At 38.2% G+C, this 21582-nt stretch overlaps 2 protein-coding genes across 4 annotated transcripts in view; one reads left to right on the top strand and one right to left on the bottom strand.

Annotated features, from left to right (window-relative positions):
- LOC132396826 (dnaJ homolog subfamily A member 1-like) overlaps nucleotides 1–21582 on the bottom strand; it is a 57109-nt gene that overhangs the window by 3397 nt on the left and 32130 nt on the right. For all 3 annotated transcript variants that reach the window (XM_059974799.1, XM_059974800.1, XM_059974798.1), the window contains exons 3-8: nucleotides 17368–17548; nucleotides 15881–15985; nucleotides 12708–12935; nucleotides 1907–2021; nucleotides 1707–1822; nucleotides 1371–1471 (exon numbers count right to left, since the gene is read on the bottom strand). In XM_059974799.1, coding sequence (XP_059830782.1) covers nucleotides 1371–1471; nucleotides 1707–1822; nucleotides 1907–2021; nucleotides 12708–12935; nucleotides 15881–15985; nucleotides 17368–17548 — 846 coding nt within the window. The remainder of the gene's footprint in view (nucleotides 1–1370; nucleotides 1472–1706; nucleotides 1823–1906; nucleotides 2022–12707; nucleotides 12936–15880; nucleotides 15986–17367; nucleotides 17549–21582) is intronic.
- On the top strand, nucleotides 16045–16590 carry LOC132396828 (large ribosomal subunit protein uL23). Its single transcript, XM_059974802.1, has one exon. It carries the CDS (start codon nucleotides 16067–16069, stop codon nucleotides 16517–16519), a length of 453 nt encoding a protein of 150 aa, XP_059830785.1. The 5' UTR covers nucleotides 16045–16066; the 3' UTR covers nucleotides 16520–16590.

Below are 21582 nucleotides of genomic sequence, written 5' to 3'. Positions count from 1 at the left end.
TCTGTGTTTTTTATATATGCAGCAATGCTGGAGCTCTACAGTAGATTGTACTTTAGTTTACTCAATAATAATTTAACACCATCTATCACTCCATGGAAATATCAACGTTTAACAATAACCTCTGGAAAGAGAAATGAAGTGTATAATTAGTGGACTTAAAGCAGCTATTAGGTGGTTAATCTCTGCATGATTGTATTCTTTGCCTCCCTGCGTATCAAATGGTTCTCCAAGTCAGTACAGGTCTGGTTCATGCTTGTTTTAACTCAGTGTACAGTCAATCACACAAAGCGCAAGCAGCTAGATAAAGTACATTTGCTGATTGGCAGGTTAGATTTTCATATGGATTGTCATTTTGTGAAGTACTAGCAAACAATTGAGTTTCCAGAACAACAAAAAATCCCATTTAAATCAGCCACTAGACAGCCCAGTAATAACTCAAGTAATTACTACTCAAGTAATAACCAAAATTCCACATGGAAGCAAGAAAAATTCTATGCTACCAAGCTTCTGGAAGGATTTGGTCATCCAATTCAAGTTTCGCAAATTTAAAGTTGCCCATGTACAATTGATGTTTCAGATTACACTACCAAATTAGTACTTTTACATTCAATTTTAATTTCAAAGAACTGAAATCCTTCAACACAGCTACTGATGAAATTCAACAGTAACTGCTTGGACACACAAGTCCTACAAGTATTTTCTTCTGGTCATGAAATCACTGATCAGCATCTTCTTAAAATGGTTACTAAGCTTTTTCCTAAGGGAGGCATGCTTCATGTACCAGACATTCCCCAAGAAAACCATCTTGAATAAAAGTGAACCTTGCTTTATGGAAAATGGCACTTACTTGAATCACACAGTACCAAAACAAAGAATGATAATCCAAAGCATGTAACCTTTCGCTGGTTCAGTCTAACAGCTTCTTAAAACTGAGTACTGAAGTCATGTTTGTTTAGGACCGAGTATTGATCACTTCTACTTCTGAATTCAATTAGGTGTTCAAAAAATGCAACATGCAGCATGAAGAATTTATCCTGAAGTCATTGATTCCGTATTAATCATGGCACTATATGAAGTCATAAATACTTTTAATTATAATTGGATTTTATTTAGAACTACTAAAATACCAACCTTGCAGTGAATGGCCATACAGTTGTAAACAAAACCAAGCACTGTATCTTGATAAATAAACAACCTTCAATTCTGACACAGGTTGCAACAGTAAATATCAAATGGTTGGTAGTGATAATTTATAAGGGTTTAGTATTTCAAATATGCAATCTTCAACCAATCATTAAGGGGTTCAGCACCAAGTTAGGGATAAAAGGCAAGATTACTGATCGGGTCCCAACTTGCAAACAACTGCATACCTTGAACTGAATGATTAGACGACCCTTTTCATATGGTCTACGATAAATAGGAAATCCCTCATTCAACACACACTTGATATCCCCATGCTTAACAATGTGACCTGCAAAACAAAATGGTAGTAACATTTAACTGAAGATTTTTTAAAATCTTCCTTTCTATGCAAAGTAACAATTTTCCTTCCACTTATGCCATCGTTATTCTTGGTGTACTCTGCAAAAAGCATTCCTAATTGTACAATAGAATTTGCCCCTTTCTTAATAAAAAGGCAAGATAATAAAAGCAACTAACTCAGAATATCCTTTACTGAAATGGAAAACCACTTTTATGCTACTTACCAGGATGTGATGTAATGATAATAACTCTTTTATCCAGAGTTGTGATTGGACGCTGAAAGCCACAAAGAGCCTCCACCAATTCCAGTTCCATTTGCATGACTAGATCTTCCCCTTGCCTAAAAATGGGGAAACCATAAAAAATTTTTAACTATGCTCATTTCACAATTCACAAATTTAATTGCCACTGTTACTTTAATTACCTAGTGAAAACACCGTGGTCTTTTTGGTCAAGGACAATGATGATATCTCCGGGTTCTAATCCAGGTTCCTGGTCACCTTCGCCATGGAATGTTAATTTCTGTCCATCCTTCATACCTTTTAACCCAATGTCAAGGTGACAATTAGATAAAATGCTTAAAAAGACATTTTATAAATGCCACTAATAAAATGGCAACAAAATAATCCAAAACAGTAAAGTGAATTACTTCTGCAACACATAATAGGCAACTTGGTCGCTTGTAACTACTCCACCATTCAATCAGATCATGGCTGATCCTCAAGCATAATACCATTTTCTTGTACAGGTGTCACCCCATTTCCCTTTACAAAAGGCAAAGGTAGAGCATTCCTATGAAACCTTTCTTAAGCTGAAATGGTGTAAAGCAAAGAACCATTAATTTATATGGGAAAAATTCTCGTAAAAGCAAAAATCCTCTTGGTAATGCAAAAACAGATTACTAACGTAGGTCTTTTGTAAAAGCGAAGCGGCATAAAGTGAATATTCATAAAGCAGGGGACACCTGTACTGCATACAACATATGTAGTATTTGCCACCCTGAATATACAACTAAACCCTTTTAGCAAATGCCCCAACCATCACTATGTATAAAGTTGCAAATGTTCATCACCACCTATTTAAACAAATCTTAATTGTCTTTTTAAAATTTAAATTAAATTTTCAAATAGGATACATAAGATAGAAAAGAATAGTGAATAATATCAACCTTCCCCCCCACCCCCAACATGTCCTTATATATAAAAAAGGAGGAAAAAAAAGAAGACAGACAGACTGCCTGGATATTGGAAGATCCCCACATGCTCCATAGAATTCAAAAAACTATTTTTTTTCCTTTCCCCAGATAACCAATAACTTTATCTTCAGAGCACCTATGTATTTAATCCTATCTTTTGTAAATAAGGGTGCCAAATTTTCAGAAATATGTCATTTCTTAAATTATAAGTAATTTTTTCAAGTGGAATGCAGCTAAAAAATTTCATTCTTCCAACTTAAGCATGAATCTGATTTCCAAGTAACTGCAATAGCCTTTTTGACTACTGCCAATGCAATTTTTATGAATTCTTTCTGATATTTGTTCAATTTAGGTTTCAGTTTTATCCCTTCAATATCACCTAGTAAAAATAATATTGGGTTATGTGGAAGTTGTGTTCCAATAAAACTCTTAAATTTGTCCAAAAAGGTTGAATTTTAAAACAAGACCAAGTAGAATGTAAAAAAAGTACCAGTTTCTTGATTACATCAAAAACATCAGATAAATTTGTGTTTAATCTGTTTATTTTTTGTGGTATAATATATATTGATGTAAAAAAAATTGTATTGTACTAATCTATAAGTCAGACATTTGTATTTGTCATACTGTCAAGGCATAGTCTTGACCAACTTGTTTCATCATTTTTAATATTCAAATCAGTTTCCCATTTTTGTCTTGACTTATGAATTCCTTGTTTAATTGGCTGTTTTTGAATCAAATTATACATACAAGTAGTAAATTTTTTAATCTTTCCTTTTTGAATTAAAGTTTCTATTTCATTAGGTTTCTGCATTAACATTGTTTGACCCAGTTTATCTCTTAAATAAGCCCTTAATTGGAAATAACAGAAAAGGGTATTATTTGATATTTTATATTTATTCTTTAATTGATCAAATGACATTAATACCTCCTTCAAAACAGTCTCTTATATCTAATCCCTTTTTGAAACCAGTTATATAAGAGTTGGTTATCCATTGTAAAAGGAATAAGTCTATTCTGAATTAAAGGTCTCTTCGCTAATAAAGATTTCTTTATTTCATCATCAATGTTTGTTTATCTTATTCCATAGATCAATCAAATGTTTTAATACAAGGGATTCTTTCTTTTCCCGTATCCATTTAGATTCCCATTTATATATAAAATCTTCTGGTATATTTCCTCCTATTTTATCTAATTCTATTCCAATCCATGCCGGTTTATCTTCATCAAAAAAAGATGCAATAAATCTAAGCTGATTTGCTTTATAATAATTCTTAAAGTTTGGTATCTGTAACCCTCCTAGGTCAAATTTCCATGTCAATTTTTCCAATGATATTTTTGACATCTTACCTTTCCAAAGGAACTTCCTCACGCATTTATTTAGTTCTTGGAAAAAACTTCTGCAGTAATTGTACTGGTAGTGTTTGGAATAAATATTGTAATCTAGGGAATATATTCATTTTTACAGCATTGACTCTACCTACTAATGTTATTGATAACATCATCCATTTATCAAGATGGTCTTGAATTTTTTTTTACAATAATGGCAAATAATTTAATTTAAATTCTTTATATCATTGTCAACTCTTATACCCAAATACTTTATACCATTTATCGGCCATCTAAATTGAGTTACTAATCGACATTGATTATAATCTCCTTTAGTAAGGGGTAAAATTTCACTTTTAGCCCAATTTATTTTATACCCTGATATTTTCCCTTATTCTTCCAATCTAGAAGATAATTTACGCAACGAGTACAATGGGTTTGTTAGATAAATCAGATCTTCAGCAAATATGTTAATCTTGTATTCCTCCCGATTAATTCTGAAACCTATAATATCTGAGTCAGTTCTAATTAATTCAGCTAATGGCTCTACCACCAATACAAACAAAGCAGGTGATAATGGACAACCTTGTCTAGTTGACCTTGTTAACCGAAATGTTGTTGAAATTTGGCCATTTGTCACTACTTTAGCTTTGGGATTAATATTTAAAGATTTAATCCAATTTTTAAAAGATACTCCTAATCCATATTTTTCCAATACCTTAAATAAAAAATCCCATATTTAGAACAAAAACTTTTAAAAGTTTAATTAATTTCTAAATGTCTATAAGTAATTTTATTTGCACTTATTCCAATTGCATTTATCGTTTTGGAAGCCTGATCTGTTTTAACTGCCAAGCAAGAATTGTGTGATCTTTCACCTTGTTCGTAATATCTTGGTTTAGTTCTCATAATTGATTTTTCTGTTTGGTATGTCTGAAGTGTATATTGTAGCTTATTAACAAGTTGCCTTCTTTGAGATTCTTTTTCTAATTTTGTAATCTTTTTCCAATTGATCTATTTCTACCATATATTCCTTCTTAATTTTAGAGGTATAACTTAATATCTGGCCCCTCAAATAGGCCTTCATCACTTCCCATAATACAAATTTATCATCAACTGAATGTGAGTTTGTATCTAAAAAAACAATGTTTTTTCATAAAATCACAAAAATCTTGACGTTTTAATAATATCGAATTAAATCTCCATCTATAAATCGGTTCCTCCTTATCCATCATTATCATTGTCATCATCAAGGGGGAATGATCTGACAATATTCTTGCTTTATATTCCATATTTTTCACTGTCTTGAATATTCGTTGATAATAGGAAAAAATCTATCCTTGAACAAGTTTTATGTCAATTTGAATAAAATGAATAATCTATTTCTCTTGGGTTAATTCTCCATATATCATCAATGATAAAGTTAATTTTACTACTTTTAATTTTGTAACAACCTTTGTTGACCTGTCTAAAACTGGGTCTTGACAAAAATTAAAGTCTCCACTTATTAGTACTTTATCATGTGCGTCAGCCAAGTTCAAAAAGGCTTCTTGTATAAATTTTACATAATTTTCATTTGGTGCATAAATATTCATAAGAGTCCATAATTCTCAAAAGATTAGACAATGTATGATCACATATCTCCCTGCAGAATCAATTAATACATTTTGTATTTTAATTGGTAAAGCTTTGTTAACCAAAATTGCAACTCCCCTCGCCTTTGAATTAAATGAAGCTGCAATAACATTTCCAATCCAATCACTTTAATTTCTGATGTTCTATCTCTGTTAAATGTTTCTTGTAAAAAAAGATATCTATTTTCATTTTCTTAATGCATGTTAAAATTCTCTCTTTTCATTGGTCCATTAAGCCCATTAACAGTAAAACTTTAAAAGTTCAGTAAATTAGTCATTATTTTTAACAAGGTTACTCCAATTTATAACAATACATAATATTTCAGCTCTCGTAGTATCTTCGGGAATCTTTTAAAAATTCTCCATGTTGCTATGTGTCACCCCCCCCCCCCCCGATCATCCAGGCAAAGAAAGAAAGAAAGAAAAATAGATTATAAAGAAAAAGATGACAAAATACCCCCCTAATGTTGTGGATGAAAAAAACCACAACATTACCCCCCTCCATTGTATGGGTCATGGCAATTGCCATGATTACACACGTAAATCCAGTAGCGATCGATCAGGAGTTCCCCTAGCTCCCCCGTAACGAACAGAAAAGATATGTAAGAGAAGAGAAAATACCACTACTCCCGATTAATATTCCTCAAATTTTTACCTTTCTCCCCTTATCACATATTTAACAGTATATATATATATATATATATTCTTCTGTCCTTAAATATCCATCAATTCCATTCACTATCTCAGTCTTCATCTTTAATCTGTTTCGCTTCTATTGATTCTTAGCTGTATCTAGCGAATATTTGGGAGTTCTTGTGCGAACTCCTTCACTTTCCGATAATCAGTAAAAAATCGTTTCTCGTCATTCAAAAAAACTACCAGTATCGCTGGGTGGCGCAATGTAATTTTATAACCCTTTTTCCATAAGACTTTTTTCACTGGGTTAAATTCCTTCTTTCTCTACAAAAGGTCATAACTTATATCAGGATAGAAAAGAACTGTTTTCCCTTCTATCTTCAATGGCCCGTTTCTCTTTCTGGCACATTGGGCAGCTGCCTTCAGGATCCTTTCTTTATCTTAGTATCTTAAGAATTTTATCAAGATTGGTCGCGTGTTTTGATCTTGTTGAGGTTTTGGTCTCAAGGCTCATGAGCCCTTTCGATTTCAATTAACTGATTTCCCTCTTCCATTTTCAAGGATCCATTTTTGAAATTTTTTTATTGAATCTCCTCCCACTGTACCTTAAGACCAACAATCTTAATATTATTTCATCTGCTAAAATTTTCAAACTTGTCCACTTTTTCCAACAACCGTTTTTCTTTCTGATGTCCAGGCAAGGATATTATCTTCCATTTTGTTCACACTACCCTTGATGTCTCCCGTTATTTCTTCCAACTTTTTAAACTTCCTTATCAGTTTTCTCCTGTTTTTTCACACCTTTATCAAACATAATTTTCATATTTTTAATATCTGTTTTTACTAATTTTAATGTTTTCAATTCTTTTAATTCATTCATTATTTGAACCAAGGCTTTTCTTATATCTTCAGGAAATCTTCCACTTCCAGTCTCTATCTGCTGTTCTTTTTTTCCCTCATCTTCATCTGTACTGTCCAGAGAATCCGACTCCGCTTCCGATTTACTTTCGCTTTCAATCATAGCTGGGAATTGTAGTTTAATTTGCTCCTGTTTGCACATGCCCATTTCTTGCATGTGCAGTTCCTGTTGCTCCTTTTTAGAAACTGTTGATATTGCCGCAGTTTCCTGCTCTGCATCGCCGGATGAGAAATGCACCTGGCCAAGAAGAGGTCCAACCTGAGCTCGAGACTCTGCCATAACGGTTGGCCTTGTTTCTTTTTGAACTCGTGCTGTCTTTAAAGTAGTAGTTTTCTTCTGTTTCTATTTATAAGACATGACTAAAGACAATCCTGAGTAGTTTAGAAGTAGTTTTTAGAAAGTATTTACTAACTTCTCTTCACTTAAACATTACTAGTTCTTTGTTTTTTTTAATATAACAGGAGAGCTGGATTTCCACGTCTCGATCCTACTTCATCATGTGACGTCCCCACAAATCTTAATTGTCTTGAATGAACAATCAAGGTTCAAGAGATTAAAGACTGGGAAAGCATTATCTTTGCATTTACCCTATTAAGCCTTGCAAGAGAATTTGTCGTCATGATCTTGTGAAAATCTCTTTTACAGGACAGTCCCCGTTCCAGATCGAAAATCTTTGAAAATTCAAACTTCACTAAATGAATACTTTTTGGGAGGGTTGACATAAATTATCAAATGCCTAGTACATTGCTGGTGTTTAGGCTAGCAGGGATAAATTACATACAACCACAAATCTTCACAAATCAACAGGCTTTGAAATCAGTCCCAAATACCACAGCAATGTGAATCAGAATATTCCAGGGCTTGGAATGCTTTTTTTGGGGTATGGACAAGAATGAAATAGCAACGTTCACCAAATGACTTCAGGTCAGATTTGGAATTATAAAAACCATAACACTGATGGCAACATTCTGATTGCTGTGGTTTGGTTTTGATTTTTACACCCGAGCCAACCTGCTATAATTACTAAAATCAGAGGGAATAATGACTGAAAAGAATCAGAATGAGGTTTAATGTCACCAACAAACGTCACAATATCTGTTGTCCTCACAGCAGCAGTACAATGCAATACATAATAGAGAAAATGTGAAATATTATAAATATTTAAGTTAAATTAGTACAAAAAAATTACAAATGAGTACAAATGTCCATTCAGAAATCAGATGGTGGGGGAAAACAGCTAATCCTGAATTGTTCCACGTGTACCTTCCTATACCCCCTTGAAGGTAGCAATAAGAACAGGGCATAAGCTGGGTGATGGGGGTCCTCAATGATATGATTCCACCTTTGAGGCATCACTCCTTGAAGATATCCTACTAGAACCTAGTGCCTCTGATGGAGCTGACTAGATTTACAACTCTTATTTTGATCCTGTGCAGTAGCCCCACGTCAGACAGTGTTGTAGCCAGTTAGAATGCTCTCTACAGTACATCCGCACTGTGTCTTTGGTGACATACCAAATCTCCTCGAACTCCTTAAGAAATATAGCCACTATCGTGCCTTCTCTGTAACTGCAATAACGTAACCATAAGAGATAAGAGCAGAATTAGGCCAGCAGGCCCATCGAATCTGCTCCACCATTCAATCATGGCTTATCCTCACCGCCCCCCCCCGCCCCCTCAACCCCAGTTCTTGGCCTTCTCTCCATAACCTTCAATGCTATGTCCAATAAAGAACCCATCAATCTCTGCCTGAAATAGACCCAATGACCCGGCCTCCACAGCTGCATGTGGCAACAAATTCCACAAATTTACCACCCTTTGGCTAATGAAATTTCCCTGCATCTCTGCTTTGAAGGGACACCCCTGTATCCTGAGGCTGTGCGCTTGTGGTAGACTCTCACACTATGAGAAACATCCTTTCCACATCTACTGTCTAGGTCAGGGGTCAGCAACCTTTACCACTGAAAGAGCCACTTGGACCCGTTTCCCACAGAAAAGAAAACACTGGGAGCCGCAAAACCCGTTTGACATTTAAAATGAAATAACACTGCATACAACGTTTTTTTTGCCTTTATGCTATGTATAAACAAACTATAATGTGTTGCATTTATGAAATTGATGAACTCCTGCAGAGAAAACGAAATTACATTTCTGCATGCAACAAAAACATTTTGAACTCCGAAAAAAAGACGTTGGGTTGAAAGTTACTTTAAAGTAAAATACTCAATGTCTATTTGAGTCCTTCTTGTATTTATGAAAAACGCCGAACTTAAATTTTCCGCCAGCAGCAAACCAAAAATAACATCAGCCAGCTGTCAGCCTGAAAAATAAAAGGACTATTTCACTGAACAATGAAAAAATATGAATACACATAAAATAATAGGCAATTAAAATATTTATCATACTTGGTTAATGGGATTTCTGCTCCTGGACCTCAGCGCACAGCGTCTGCACATCAGGGCTGTATGACGTCACCTTCATCTTTACACAGGATCGCAAGCTGTCATCTGTGAGGCATGCGCGATGTTTGTTTTTAATAAAGTTCATGTTGGAGAACACCTGCTCACTTACATATGTGGATCCAAAGATCGACAGGACTCAAAGCGCATACTTTTTAATGTTTACATAAATGTTTCGAACACAAGTTTGTCCGGTTTTGGAAGGTTTTCAATATCACTCCATTTGTGTTTCTGAGCAAGAACGGGCAACATCTTCAAGGTCTGCTGTCAAGCGTCTAAACTTGGACACCCATATGTCTTTGTCGGCTATGTCGGCCAGTTCCATCTCAAGATCAGGTTGACTCACACCTGCCAATGCAGTCGTATTCAGTAGGGAAGGATTGATGCTTAAGGGAGTGACCGGGAAGGATAATGTGTTTTTTTCCTCTCTGAACTCACAGAAGCGTTTCCCAAACGATGTTTGCATTGCGATGATTGCAGAATGTAAATACTCCGAAATTATCATGTCGTGACCTTGTTTGAACTCTCTCAAATTGGGGAAGTGAGACAAAGTGCCTTTCTGTAAATCTCTGGCAAGCACTGTCAACTTGCGCTCGAATGCCAAAACATCCTCCAACATGTGCAGGGCTGTACGTCCTTACCCCTGAAGAGCTGTGTTCAGCGTGTTCAGGTGCGCTGTCATGTCTACCATGAAGTGTAGCTTTTCCAGCCACTCTGGCTGTTCCAGCTCAGGAAAGGTGAGCCCTTTGCTGCCCAGGAAAGTTTTCACTTCTTCCAGACACGCGACAAAGCGTTTCAGCACCTTCCGTCTGGACAGCCAGCGATAAAAACACGTTGTAGCGGTGTCAGTAAACTGCAGTCAAAGATAGCTTTATTCGAACTAAACAGCCTTGCTTTTAAGCCTCTCTCAACCCAGCCCCCATGGACGCAGATGCTGCAAAAGACGCGTACTCACAAACCCCCGTAGGCTATCTCCCTTAGCCGGAATGCTGGCTAATTGTGAGCCGTTTTGGATGTCGCCACACTTAGATTGTACAAGATCACCATAATCTTCAAATTTAGAATTACATTTCAAAAGCTAACAAACTAACATAAAATACATTTTAATTAAATACTGACCAATTATTTCCCAAAGCCACAGGGAGCCGCAGCACAGAGGTGAAAGAGCCACAAATGGCTCGGGAGCCGCAGGTTGCCGACCCCCGGTCTAGGTCTTTCAACATTCTAAAGGTTTCAATGAGATCCCCCCACCCCCATCCTTCTGAATTCCAGCGAGTACAGACCCATCAAATGTTCCTCATATGATAACCCTTTCATTCCTGGAATCATCCCTGTGAACCTCCTCTGGACCCTCTCCAATGTCAGCGCATCTTTCTAAAATGAGGGGCCCTAAACTGTTCACAATACTCAAGGTGAGGCTTTACGGGTGTCTTAAAGCCTCAGCATCAATTGCTTGTTCTTAAATTCTAGACCTATTGAAATAAATGCTAATATGGCATTTGCCTTCCTTACCACTGACTGAACCTGCAAGTTTACCTTTAGGGCATTCTGCAGAAGGACTCCCAAGTCCCTTTGCATCTCAGATTTTTGGATTTTCTCCTTATTTAGGAAATAGTCTGCACATTCATTTCTTCTACCAAAGTGCACGACGATGCATTTTCCAACATTGTATTTAATTTGCCACTTTCTTGCCCATTCTCCAAATCTGTCCAAATCTTTCTGCATCCTACCCGTTTCCTCAACACTACCTGCCCCTCCAGCAATCTTCATATCATCTGCAAACTTGACAACACAACCATCTAATTTCATCATCCAAATCATTTATATACAGCATAAAAAGAAGTGGCCCCAACACCAACCCCTGCAGAACACCACTAGTCACTGGCAGCCAACCAGAAAAGGATCAGGAGAGATCCTCAGAGATAATGACACCTAGGAACTTGAAAATGCCCACCAGTGATCTCTTTATAAGGACTGGTGTGTGTTCCCTCGACTTGCCCTTTCTGAAGTCCACGATCTGTTCTTTGGTTGACATCGAGTGCAAGGTTGTTGCTGCGACGCCACTCAACTACCTGATATATCTCACTCCTCTAAACCCTTGCCACCATCTGAAATTCTGCCAATAGTCAGCAAATTTATTGATGGCATTTGAGCTGCGTGCAGCCACACAGTCATGGATGTAGAGAGAGTACAGCAGTGGGCTAAGTACAGATCCCTGTGTGCTCCAGTCAGAAAGTTGAGGATCCAGTTGTAGAGGGAGGTACAGAAGCCTAGTTTCCAACAGCTGGACTTTAGATTGTTTAAATAATGGATATGTAAAATAATTCATAACCTTTTGATGTTTCAATGGTGTGAAAGGGAAAGGCCCTTGCTTGCTTGCTACTGAGATCAAAGATTCAAGACTGCACCAAGATCAGTTGGAGGTCTGATCAAGCCTCCACTCCACACCCCGAAGTCCAGCAAAGCAGAGGTGATAAAGCACATCCGGAGTCAAGCCCTCCACTTCACAGTCAAGGCCTACAATATGGACACTGGGACAAAGGACATCTGTGATTGTCAGGCTTTCCCAGGTCAGAGTACGTCCATGAAAGCAGGAGGCACAAGAATTTGTCAGTTGTGCTTGGAGCTCGAGCCACAGGGTACTGTCCCAGCTAGTCTAGGACTGACCCAAAATCGGTAATTCGGAAGTTATAGCCCGATTTTTTTTGGTGGGGGAGGGGTTATACATTATATATTGTGGCCATGTGTATCGACACTTGTGGGCTGCCACATCACATACTTGTGTTCAATATTGACACAGACGATACACAAATCTGAATCTTTTGATGTTAGTTTAAACACAATATAAACGAGAAACAGTTCTCCCAAACTTCACAAGTTGAATATACCCTTTTCAAACAGCCAGAATTTAAATGCCCAACATGGAACAGCAGAATTCAAAAAAATTCTATTATAAATTTCTACAAACTGCAATTAACAAGTTCCTTTAGCAAGTGCAACAAGAAACAGTAAATAAAGTGATTTTCCACAATTCTTTTTGATGTTATAATATAGTACCTTTGTCAATATGAACTTCCAGAATCTTTTTTTCCACAACAATTTTTCTTCCACTACAGACTTTGCATCTATCCTTGGGGTTGATACGCTCTCCTTGGCCATGACATTCTTGGCACACAGACTGAATTTGTTGAACCATCCCTGGTCCGATTTGGTGAATTCGTACTTGCATACCTGATCCTCGACAAACAGGACAGCACTCTACTGAGCCTTTCTTGCCACCACGACCTACAGAAGCAGACAGGTTATAGAATATCAAAGGAGACACACAACCCTTTGCATATATACAATTAAAGTTCAAAATAATCTATCAAATCCTAACTCATTGTGAATAAGATATATACCACTTATCAACATCAGCATTGAGTATTATGTGAACTACTAAGTCCACTCTGCTAAAATTGAGAGTTTAATATATTTTCTGCCATAAATGTAAACTGGAAGACTGTCCAGATCAGGCATTAAAAACACATGGAGAAACTTCAACATGCTGAGGTAAAGGGAAGGAGAGTTGATGTATTAATATAAATCCAGGTTCTATAAATAGCTAAGAACACAATTTCTTCATTGCAGCACTGGGAAAGGATGAAGAGTATTAATGTTGGGGAAACAAGACTGGGCAGGTGCACCGGGCTCAATTTTGGTTTGCTGTTGGAAAGAACTGCAGATTTTTAAAAGAACAATAAAACTATCATTTAAGGAGAAATTATTCCTTCTTATAAAATGCATGCACACGTCTTTTACATGCTCCCTTAAAGTATTTAGGATGTTGTACATAGGTTGTAAAGAGCCACATTTACCTGGCCCCTGACCATAGCACATTGCAGTTCTAAATACAAGCATGTACCATTCAACAGACTGCTAATTCAACTAATTAAGCTTCGTAGTGAGTACAGTATTTTCAATTTTTTCAGCTCAAACTTTAAATCAGAATATTTGAGACACCTCTAAAACAATTACTTGAGGTACAGAGGATGTAAAAGATATCTGCACAAAGGGAGTATCGAGCATTAATGGAGGACTGAGGATGAGGAAAAGCAGCTATAGGGAATGGAACTTTTGATTATACATGGTTGAGGATGGTAGGGCTGGAATCAAGATGTTAGTGTGCCATTATAACTGCACCAAAAGCTTTTCACTGCATTAGAGCACCAAGTGATCAGGTGTTTGCATTGGTTTAGAAGAGCATAATGGTGGGTTAATTTGAAATTTGCAAGAAATAGGAGATTTTTCTAAAATAACTGAATTATGCATTTTACATAATTGGGAAAAGTCTTAATCTACTCAAAGTACAATGAACCTCCATGCAATCTGGATTACAAATAGCTTTCTCTGGACCAAGTTTTAAGTGCCCAAGTCTAGAGGCCACCATTTCATCAACAGCAGAGAACTAGAAAGATGTGTTTTCACACACTGGTTTGTAGGGTAAGGGTTTGTATGGGGATTTCACAGACAACACTGGAAATGTCTGAACTAGTTCAGAAGGAGAAACGTGAAAATCAGAATTTATTCAATACTGTTATTTCCATCAGTTAATGATACTGCACAATTGACGACAAATGTCTTGTTTTTTAAAAATTGATCATACTAAAGACTAAACTCTACCTATGTTCTGATAATTTATGAAGATGACCAAATTCATGAATTATTTCCAATCTAAAGGTAGAGCGACACAGGAATTTCGGAGGAAGGGGTGGCGGAACTGATGGCAACATGAAATGAATAGAATAGGATTTTATTGGGTATTCTTTTATTCATTTTTATTTCATGGACTGACATTCAGTACTGAAGCTTTATCGGGATGTAACCAGGAAGTTAGACAAGGGAGATCCAGTGGATGTAGTGTACCTCGATTTTCAGAAGGCATTTGATAAGGTCCCACATAGGAGATTGGTGGATAAAATCAGAGCTCATGGCATTGGGGGGGGAAGATATTGACATGGATAGAAAACTGGTTGGCAGATAGAAAGCAAAGGGTAACGGTGAATGGGTGTTTCTCAGAATGGCAGGTGGTGACTGGTGGGGTGCCACAGGGCTCAGTATTGGGACCACAGCTGTTTACGATTTACATCAACGATTTAGATGAAGGCATTGAGAATAACATCAGCAAGTTTGCTGATGATATTAAGCTGGGTGGCAGGGTGATGTGATGAGGATGTTAGGAGAATTCAGGGTGACTTGGATAGGCTGAGTGAGTGGGCAGATACTTGGCAGATGACGCTTAGTAAATGTGAATAAGTGTGAGGTTATCCACTTTGGGAGTAAGAACAGGAAGGCAGATTATTATCTGAACGGTGTAGAGTTAGGTAAGGGAGAAATGCAAAGAGATCTAGGAGTCCTTGTTCATCAGTCACTGAAGGTGAATGAGCAAGTGCAGCAGGCAGTGAAGAAGGCTAATGGAATGTTGGCCTTTATTACAAAGGGAATTGAGTACAAGAGCAAGGAAATCCTTTTGCACTTGTACAGGGCCCTGGTGAGACCACACCTGGAGTATTGTGTACAGTTTTGGTCTCCAGGGTTAAGGAAGGACATCCTGGCTATAGAGGAAGTGCAGCGTAGATTCACGAGGGTAATTCCTGGGATGTCAGGACTGTCTTACGCAGAGAGGTTAGAGAGACTGGGCTTGTACACGCTGGAATTAAGGAGATTGAGAGGGGATCTGATTGCAACATATCAGATTATTAAGGGATTGGACAAGATAGAGGTAGGAAATATGTTCCAGATGCTGGGAGAGTCCAGTACCAGAGGGCATGGTTTGAGAATAAGGGGTAGGTCATTTAGGACAGAGTTAAGGAAAAACTTCTTCTCTCAGAGAGTTGTGGGGGTCTGGAATGCACTGCCTTGGAAGGCAGTGGAGGCCAATTCTCTGGATGCTTTCAAGAAAGAGCTAGATAGGTATCTTATGGATAGGGGAATCAAGGGATATGGGGACAAAGCAGGAACCGGGTATTGATAGTAATTGATCAGCCATGATCTCAGAATCTCAGCAGGCTCGAAGGGCCGAATGGTCTACTTCTGCACCTATTGTCTATTATACAGACATTTTGACAGTCAAATTAACACAGCATGGACACGGGCTCTTTGTCCATACTAACTATATTGCCCATTCCCCTAAATTTCTCCTATTCAGTTACTCATCTCAATGAGTAATTGTTGATGACATGTTCCATTACCTTCACACTTCTCACATATTACATTCTTCTGTAGGGCTAATTTTCTAGTGGCTCCATTGTACATATCCTCCAATGACACTGAAAGCTGGTGGACGACATTTTTTCCTGAAATTAAAATAAAACTTCCAATTTATTTGTGAATGCCACACTTGCAATTAACATGCAAAATTATGCTCTTTCCCTAAGATGGCTCCGAAGGTGAAGAAGGAAGCTGTCCCTGCCAAGACTGAAGCTAAATCTAAAGCCTTGAAGGCTAAGAAGGCTGTTTTGAAAGGTGTTCACAGTCACAGGCGGAAGAAAATTAGGACAACACCTACCTTCAGGAGACCAAAGACACTCAGATTGAGAAGGCAACCCAAGTATCCCAGAAGGAACAAGTTGGACCATTATGCTATTATTAAATTCCCTCTCACCACTGAGTCTGCTATGAAGAAAATAGAGGACAACAATACCTTGGTTTTCATAGTTGATATAAAGGCCAACAAGCACCAAATCAAACAGGCTGTTAAGAAACTGTATGATATTGATGTAGCCAAAGTCAACACACTTATCAGGCCTGATGGTGAAAAGAAAGCCTATGTACGCCTGGCCCCAGACTATGATGCATTGGATGTCGCTAATAAGATTGGCATCATCTGATATGTTTACAAGAAGACCTTTATAAATATTGCAATAAAAAATTTAAAAGAAAGAAAAAAAAACATGCAAAATTATTTGTCATTAACAAAGGCAGAAAAGTTTAAAAATTCACCTAAGGTAAACCAAAATTACAGTTCAATATGGCACAGTGGTTTAACTACACGTTTGCTCCAGTCTATTCAATATTTAGTCATAAACCATTGCCAATCTTTCCCATCAGCTACTAGAAGCTGGATTTTGCCAAGCACTTTCTACTAATCAAAGCATTTCATTGTTTTGTTTTAACAAGACCAAGTCTAATATTGTAGTTTGACAATTTTTTGTCCATACTTACAATAGTCAAATTTTCTTCGACAGCAAGCTCCAAGCTATTTGAGCAGCTCAAGTCAAAATTGATTTTTATTCGCACTACATGTCAAAATTATTGTACAGATCACTTTTAAAAAAGCTCACATTAAAGACTAATGATAGAGCTGAGAAACTTAAATACTTTGGATTTCAGATACATGAGATTGTATTTATGGACTACATTAATATTGGAGAAATTGCACTTGTTACACCACCTTGCCAGCCGCAAGGAAAGTTAGGTCTTAAGGTTTCAGCAAATTATATGCATAATTACGCGAGTGATTGGACTGCCTGCAATTGGCAATAAATAGGTTATTACCAAGTCATCTTATTTTACAATTAAATAGACTTCATCACCTTTTGCACAAAATGGACAAATGCTGTTAATACACATATGATCTTCCGCCATTTGTCTCAGGTACATGCAAACACATGCACATTTATAGAGGACATTTAATTGAAAACCCACACTACGAATTCAGAATTAAAGTAATTTCTACCTCTCCTTTCTCTATGCATTCTGCCTCCTCCACCAAAGAACATGTCAAAGATGTCCATAGGCGAGCCAAATCCACCACCACCGCTACCACCTTCCTTGATGGCTTGTTCACCACCTCGGTCATATAGTTCACGTTTCTTAGAATCGGACAGTACTTCATAAGCCTGGGAAATCTGTTTAAACTATAAAATAGAGGAAACAAGTTACCATCTGTCAGATTAATTTAAAAATTTTCAGCATCAAAACAGCCCGAAATACAACAGCCAATCTGTACAATTCTGAATGGCTTTATAACCTTAACATGCATTTTTAGATATCTATAGAAACCAATGTCTAGCTTAGTCTTAACTGTGCAAGTTACAAGTAGTTACTGACTTTAATTGTAATTTTCACACTGTTAATAGAAGTATCTTTAGATTGCTACAATAAAATCACTGTTCAATGTGCTCCATGTTTAATTTCTGTGTAATAAGCAGTACAACCCTGAAGCAGACAGGCAAGACCACAAGATGTGAGAAGCAGGTCATTCAGCCCATTGAGTCAGCTCCACCATTCAATCATGGGCTGATCCAATTCTTCCAGTCATCCCCACTCCACTGCCTTCTCCCCATACCCCTTGATGCCCTGGCTAATCAAGAACCTATCTATCTCTGCCTTAAATACACCCAATGACTTGCCCGCCACAGCCACTCATGGCAACAGATTTACCACCTTCTGATTAAAGTAATTTCTCCACATCTCTGTTCTAAAAGGACATCCTTCAATCCTAAAGTTGTGCACTCTAGTCCTAGACTCCCCTACCATGGGAAATAACTTTGCCATATCTAATCTGTTCAGGCCTCTTAACATTTGGAATGTTTCTACAAGATCCCCTCTCATTCTCCTGAACTCCAAGGAATACAGCCCAAGAGCTACCAGACATTCCTCATAAGGTAAACATTTCATTCCTGGAATCATTCTTGTGTATCTTCTCTGAACCTTCTCCAATATCAATATATCCTTTCTAAAATAAGGAGCCCAAAACTGCATACAATACTCCAAGTGTGGTCTCATGAGTGCCTTATGGAGCCTTAACTTCACATCCCTGCTCTTATATTCTATACCTCTAGAAATGAATGCCAACATTGCATTCACCTTTTTAACAATGATTCTATCTGGAGGTATCCTGCACAAGGACTCCCAAGTCCCTCTGCAACTCTGCATTTTGAATTCTCTCCCCATCTAAGTAACAGTCTACCCATTTATTTCTTCCACCAAAGTGCATGATCATACATTTTCCAAAATTGTATTTCATTTGCCACTTCTATGCCCGTTCCCCTAAACTAGCTAAATCTCTCTGCAGGCCGTTTCCACAACAGTACCCACTCCGCCAACCATCTTTGTATCATCAGCAAAGTTAGCCACAAATCCACTAATCCCATATTCCAAATCATTGACATACATCATAAAAAGCATTGGTCTCAACACCAACCCCTGTGGAACTCCACTGGTCACCGGCAGCTGGCCAGAATAGGCTCCTTTTATTTCCACTCTGTTTTCTGCCAATCAGCCCATGCTCCACCCATGCTAGTAACTTCCCTGTAATTCCATGGGCTCTTATCTTGCTAAGCAGCCTCATGTGCGGCACCTTGTCAAAGGTCTTCTGAAAATCCAGGTGCACCACATCTACTACACCTCCTTTGTCTACCCTGCTTGTAATTCCCTCAAATAATTGTAGTAGGATAGTCAGGCAGGATTTCCCTTTCAGGAAGCCATGCTATTTTTAGCCTAACTTGTCATGTACCTCCAGGTACTCCATAATCTCATCCCTAGCAATTGATTCCAACAATTTCCCAACTGCTGATGCCAGGATAACAGGTCTATGGTTTCCTTTCTGCTGCCTCCCACCCTTCTTAAATAGTGGAGTAACATTTGCAGTTTTCCAGTCATCCAGTACAATGCCAGAATCTACTGATTCTTGAAAGATCATTGTTAATGCCTCTGCCATCTCACTAGCTACTTCCTTCAGAACCCAAGGGTGCAGTCCATCAGGTCGAGATTTATCCACCCTCAAAGACCATTAAGCTTCCTGAGCACCATCTCAGTCATAATTTTCACTGCACATACTTCACTTCCCCAATATTCCTGACTGTCTGGTATACTATAGTTGTCTTCCACTTAAGACTGATGCAAAATACGCATCCAGTTCCTCTGCTAATTCTGCGTCCCTCATTACAATATCTCCAGTGTCATTTTCTAATGGTCCTATATCTACCCTCAATTCCTTTTTGATATTAGCCACCAGCTTTCTTTTATAATTCATCTTTTCCTTCCCAACGACCTTTTTAGCTTCCTTCTTCAAGTTTTTAAAAAGCTTCCCACTAGCTTTGGCTTCCTTGTATGCCCTCTTGATTTTACTTTGCCTCTGACTTCACTTGTCAGCCAATTTAGTGTCCTTCTTGTGTTCTTGCACAGGTGTATAAACCGTAGTCAATGAGGAGCGATCCCAGTAAGATTAACCGTTTACTAACGTATGGTGAAAACTTGATAAACAATACAAAATATATGCAGTATTTGTTTCCTTCTTGGCATTACATTTACGTAATACTTGCAAAAATAAAACTACAACAAACAATATTACATTAAAATATGACATACAGTCAGAATCTACCTACACCATCAACTGCTTTAAACACAAACTGTCCGGTAACATTTTCAATAGGACAAGAAAATAACTATCAACCGTCATTACTTTTAACAGAATCAGCGTTAACATTTTTACTTCAACATATCGATTATCTTATGAACTTATGCCGTTGCTTCTATGATGTTTCTTAGCGCGTAGAAAGAAACTTTTCTTGCACTGATCCTGCACACAGAAGCCCCCTCCTTCCCGTTTCTCCAAACCGGTATTTTCTCACAAGACGCAGCGGAACCGGGTGTGATGTCATCACATGCCGCGATACATCAGACAACGAATTTACTCTCAACAGCCTTAACTTTAACTAGAAAATAATTATAAACGAATTACTAAAGCAAAAATGTAATAAAGCTAAACGAATGCCTTAAACGCAACACACTCCCCGCCTGACCTTCGTAAGGTCACTATGAGCATAATACAAAACTTCAGTCTCTAAGTCAGTCCTTAGGTAGAAGTAGAATGACTTCTGCAACTGGCCTTTAGTAAGTTTTCACATCACCTTGGTCAGATGTTTTCAACTCAACCTTCCCGACATGCCCCTCCCTACCAGGGAATGTGGCAGTGATTCTGGCCATTAGCCAGCAGTTACAGGCGACTTGCTTGTCCCTGAGCAAGACTAAATCTCCAACTTGAAGATTCCTGCGAGGTTCTGTCCACCTTTGTCTGTGTTGCAACAAAGGTAGATATTCATGTCTCCAACGGGACAAGAACCAATTTGCCAGAGCCCGAACCTGTCTCCATTGCTTTGTGTACAAATCCTTATCGGAGAAGTCCCCAGGTGGAGGGGGAGCTCCTGCCTTCTGCGTAAGGAGCATTGATGGCAAGAGTATGAAGGGGCTTTCCAGATCAGAAGATGCAGGTAGGAGTGGTCATGCATTTATAATGGCTGTGACCTCTGCCATTAGTGTGCACAGTACCTCGTGGGTCAGTCAGATGCGTTGCTGAAGAAACATTGAATCAAGAATTCTTCTGGCGATACCAATCATCCGCTCCCATGTGCGAGGCATGTGGTGTGTTGAACTCCCAGTTGCATCCCTGCTCAACAAGGTACCTTTGCACCGTTTTGTGCACCCCGAACTCCTTGGACACTCCAACAAAGTTCGTGCCGCAATCAGACCTTGATTGTTTTGGAGGGCCTGTTAGTGAAAAGAAGCGCCTGAGAGCATTAATACAGCTGGATGTATCCAAAGATTCGATTACCTCAATGTGTACTGCTTTTGAACTCATGCAGCTGAACATGATGGCTCACCGTTTGCTCTCTGCTTGTACTCCTCTAGTGCGTCTCGTAGTGATAGTCCAGGGACCAAATACATCCAGCCCCACATATGTAAAAGGAGGGCAGGCTTCAAGGTGTTCTGGTGGGAGGTCCGCCATATGTTGAGCTTCCATCTTCCCTCGCAGTTTCCTGCAGGTTACACATTTGTGGAGGACTGAATTGATCAGTGTTCTGCCTCCCAAGATCCACAGTCCCGCTGCCCTGATTGCTCCTTCCGTCAGGTGATGGCCCTGATGCCTTACCTGTTCGTGGTGATGGCG

This window comes from Hypanus sabinus, chromosome 7 (genome assembly GCF_030144855.1).
Source record: "Hypanus sabinus isolate sHypSab1 chromosome 7, sHypSab1.hap1, whole genome shotgun sequence".
NCBI lineage: Eukaryota > Metazoa > Chordata > Chondrichthyes > Myliobatiformes > Dasyatidae > Hypanus > Hypanus sabinus.
The sequence above is the reverse complement of the archived record's forward strand: the minus strand, read 5'-3'. Positions and strand labels throughout refer to the sequence as shown.

Bases quoted from the DNA above. Each gene is read 5' to 3' on its own strand.
- LOC132396828 (XM_059974802.1), top strand. From the start codon at position 16,067: ATGGCTCCGAAGGTGAAGAAGGAAGCTGTCCCTGCCAAGACTGAAGCT.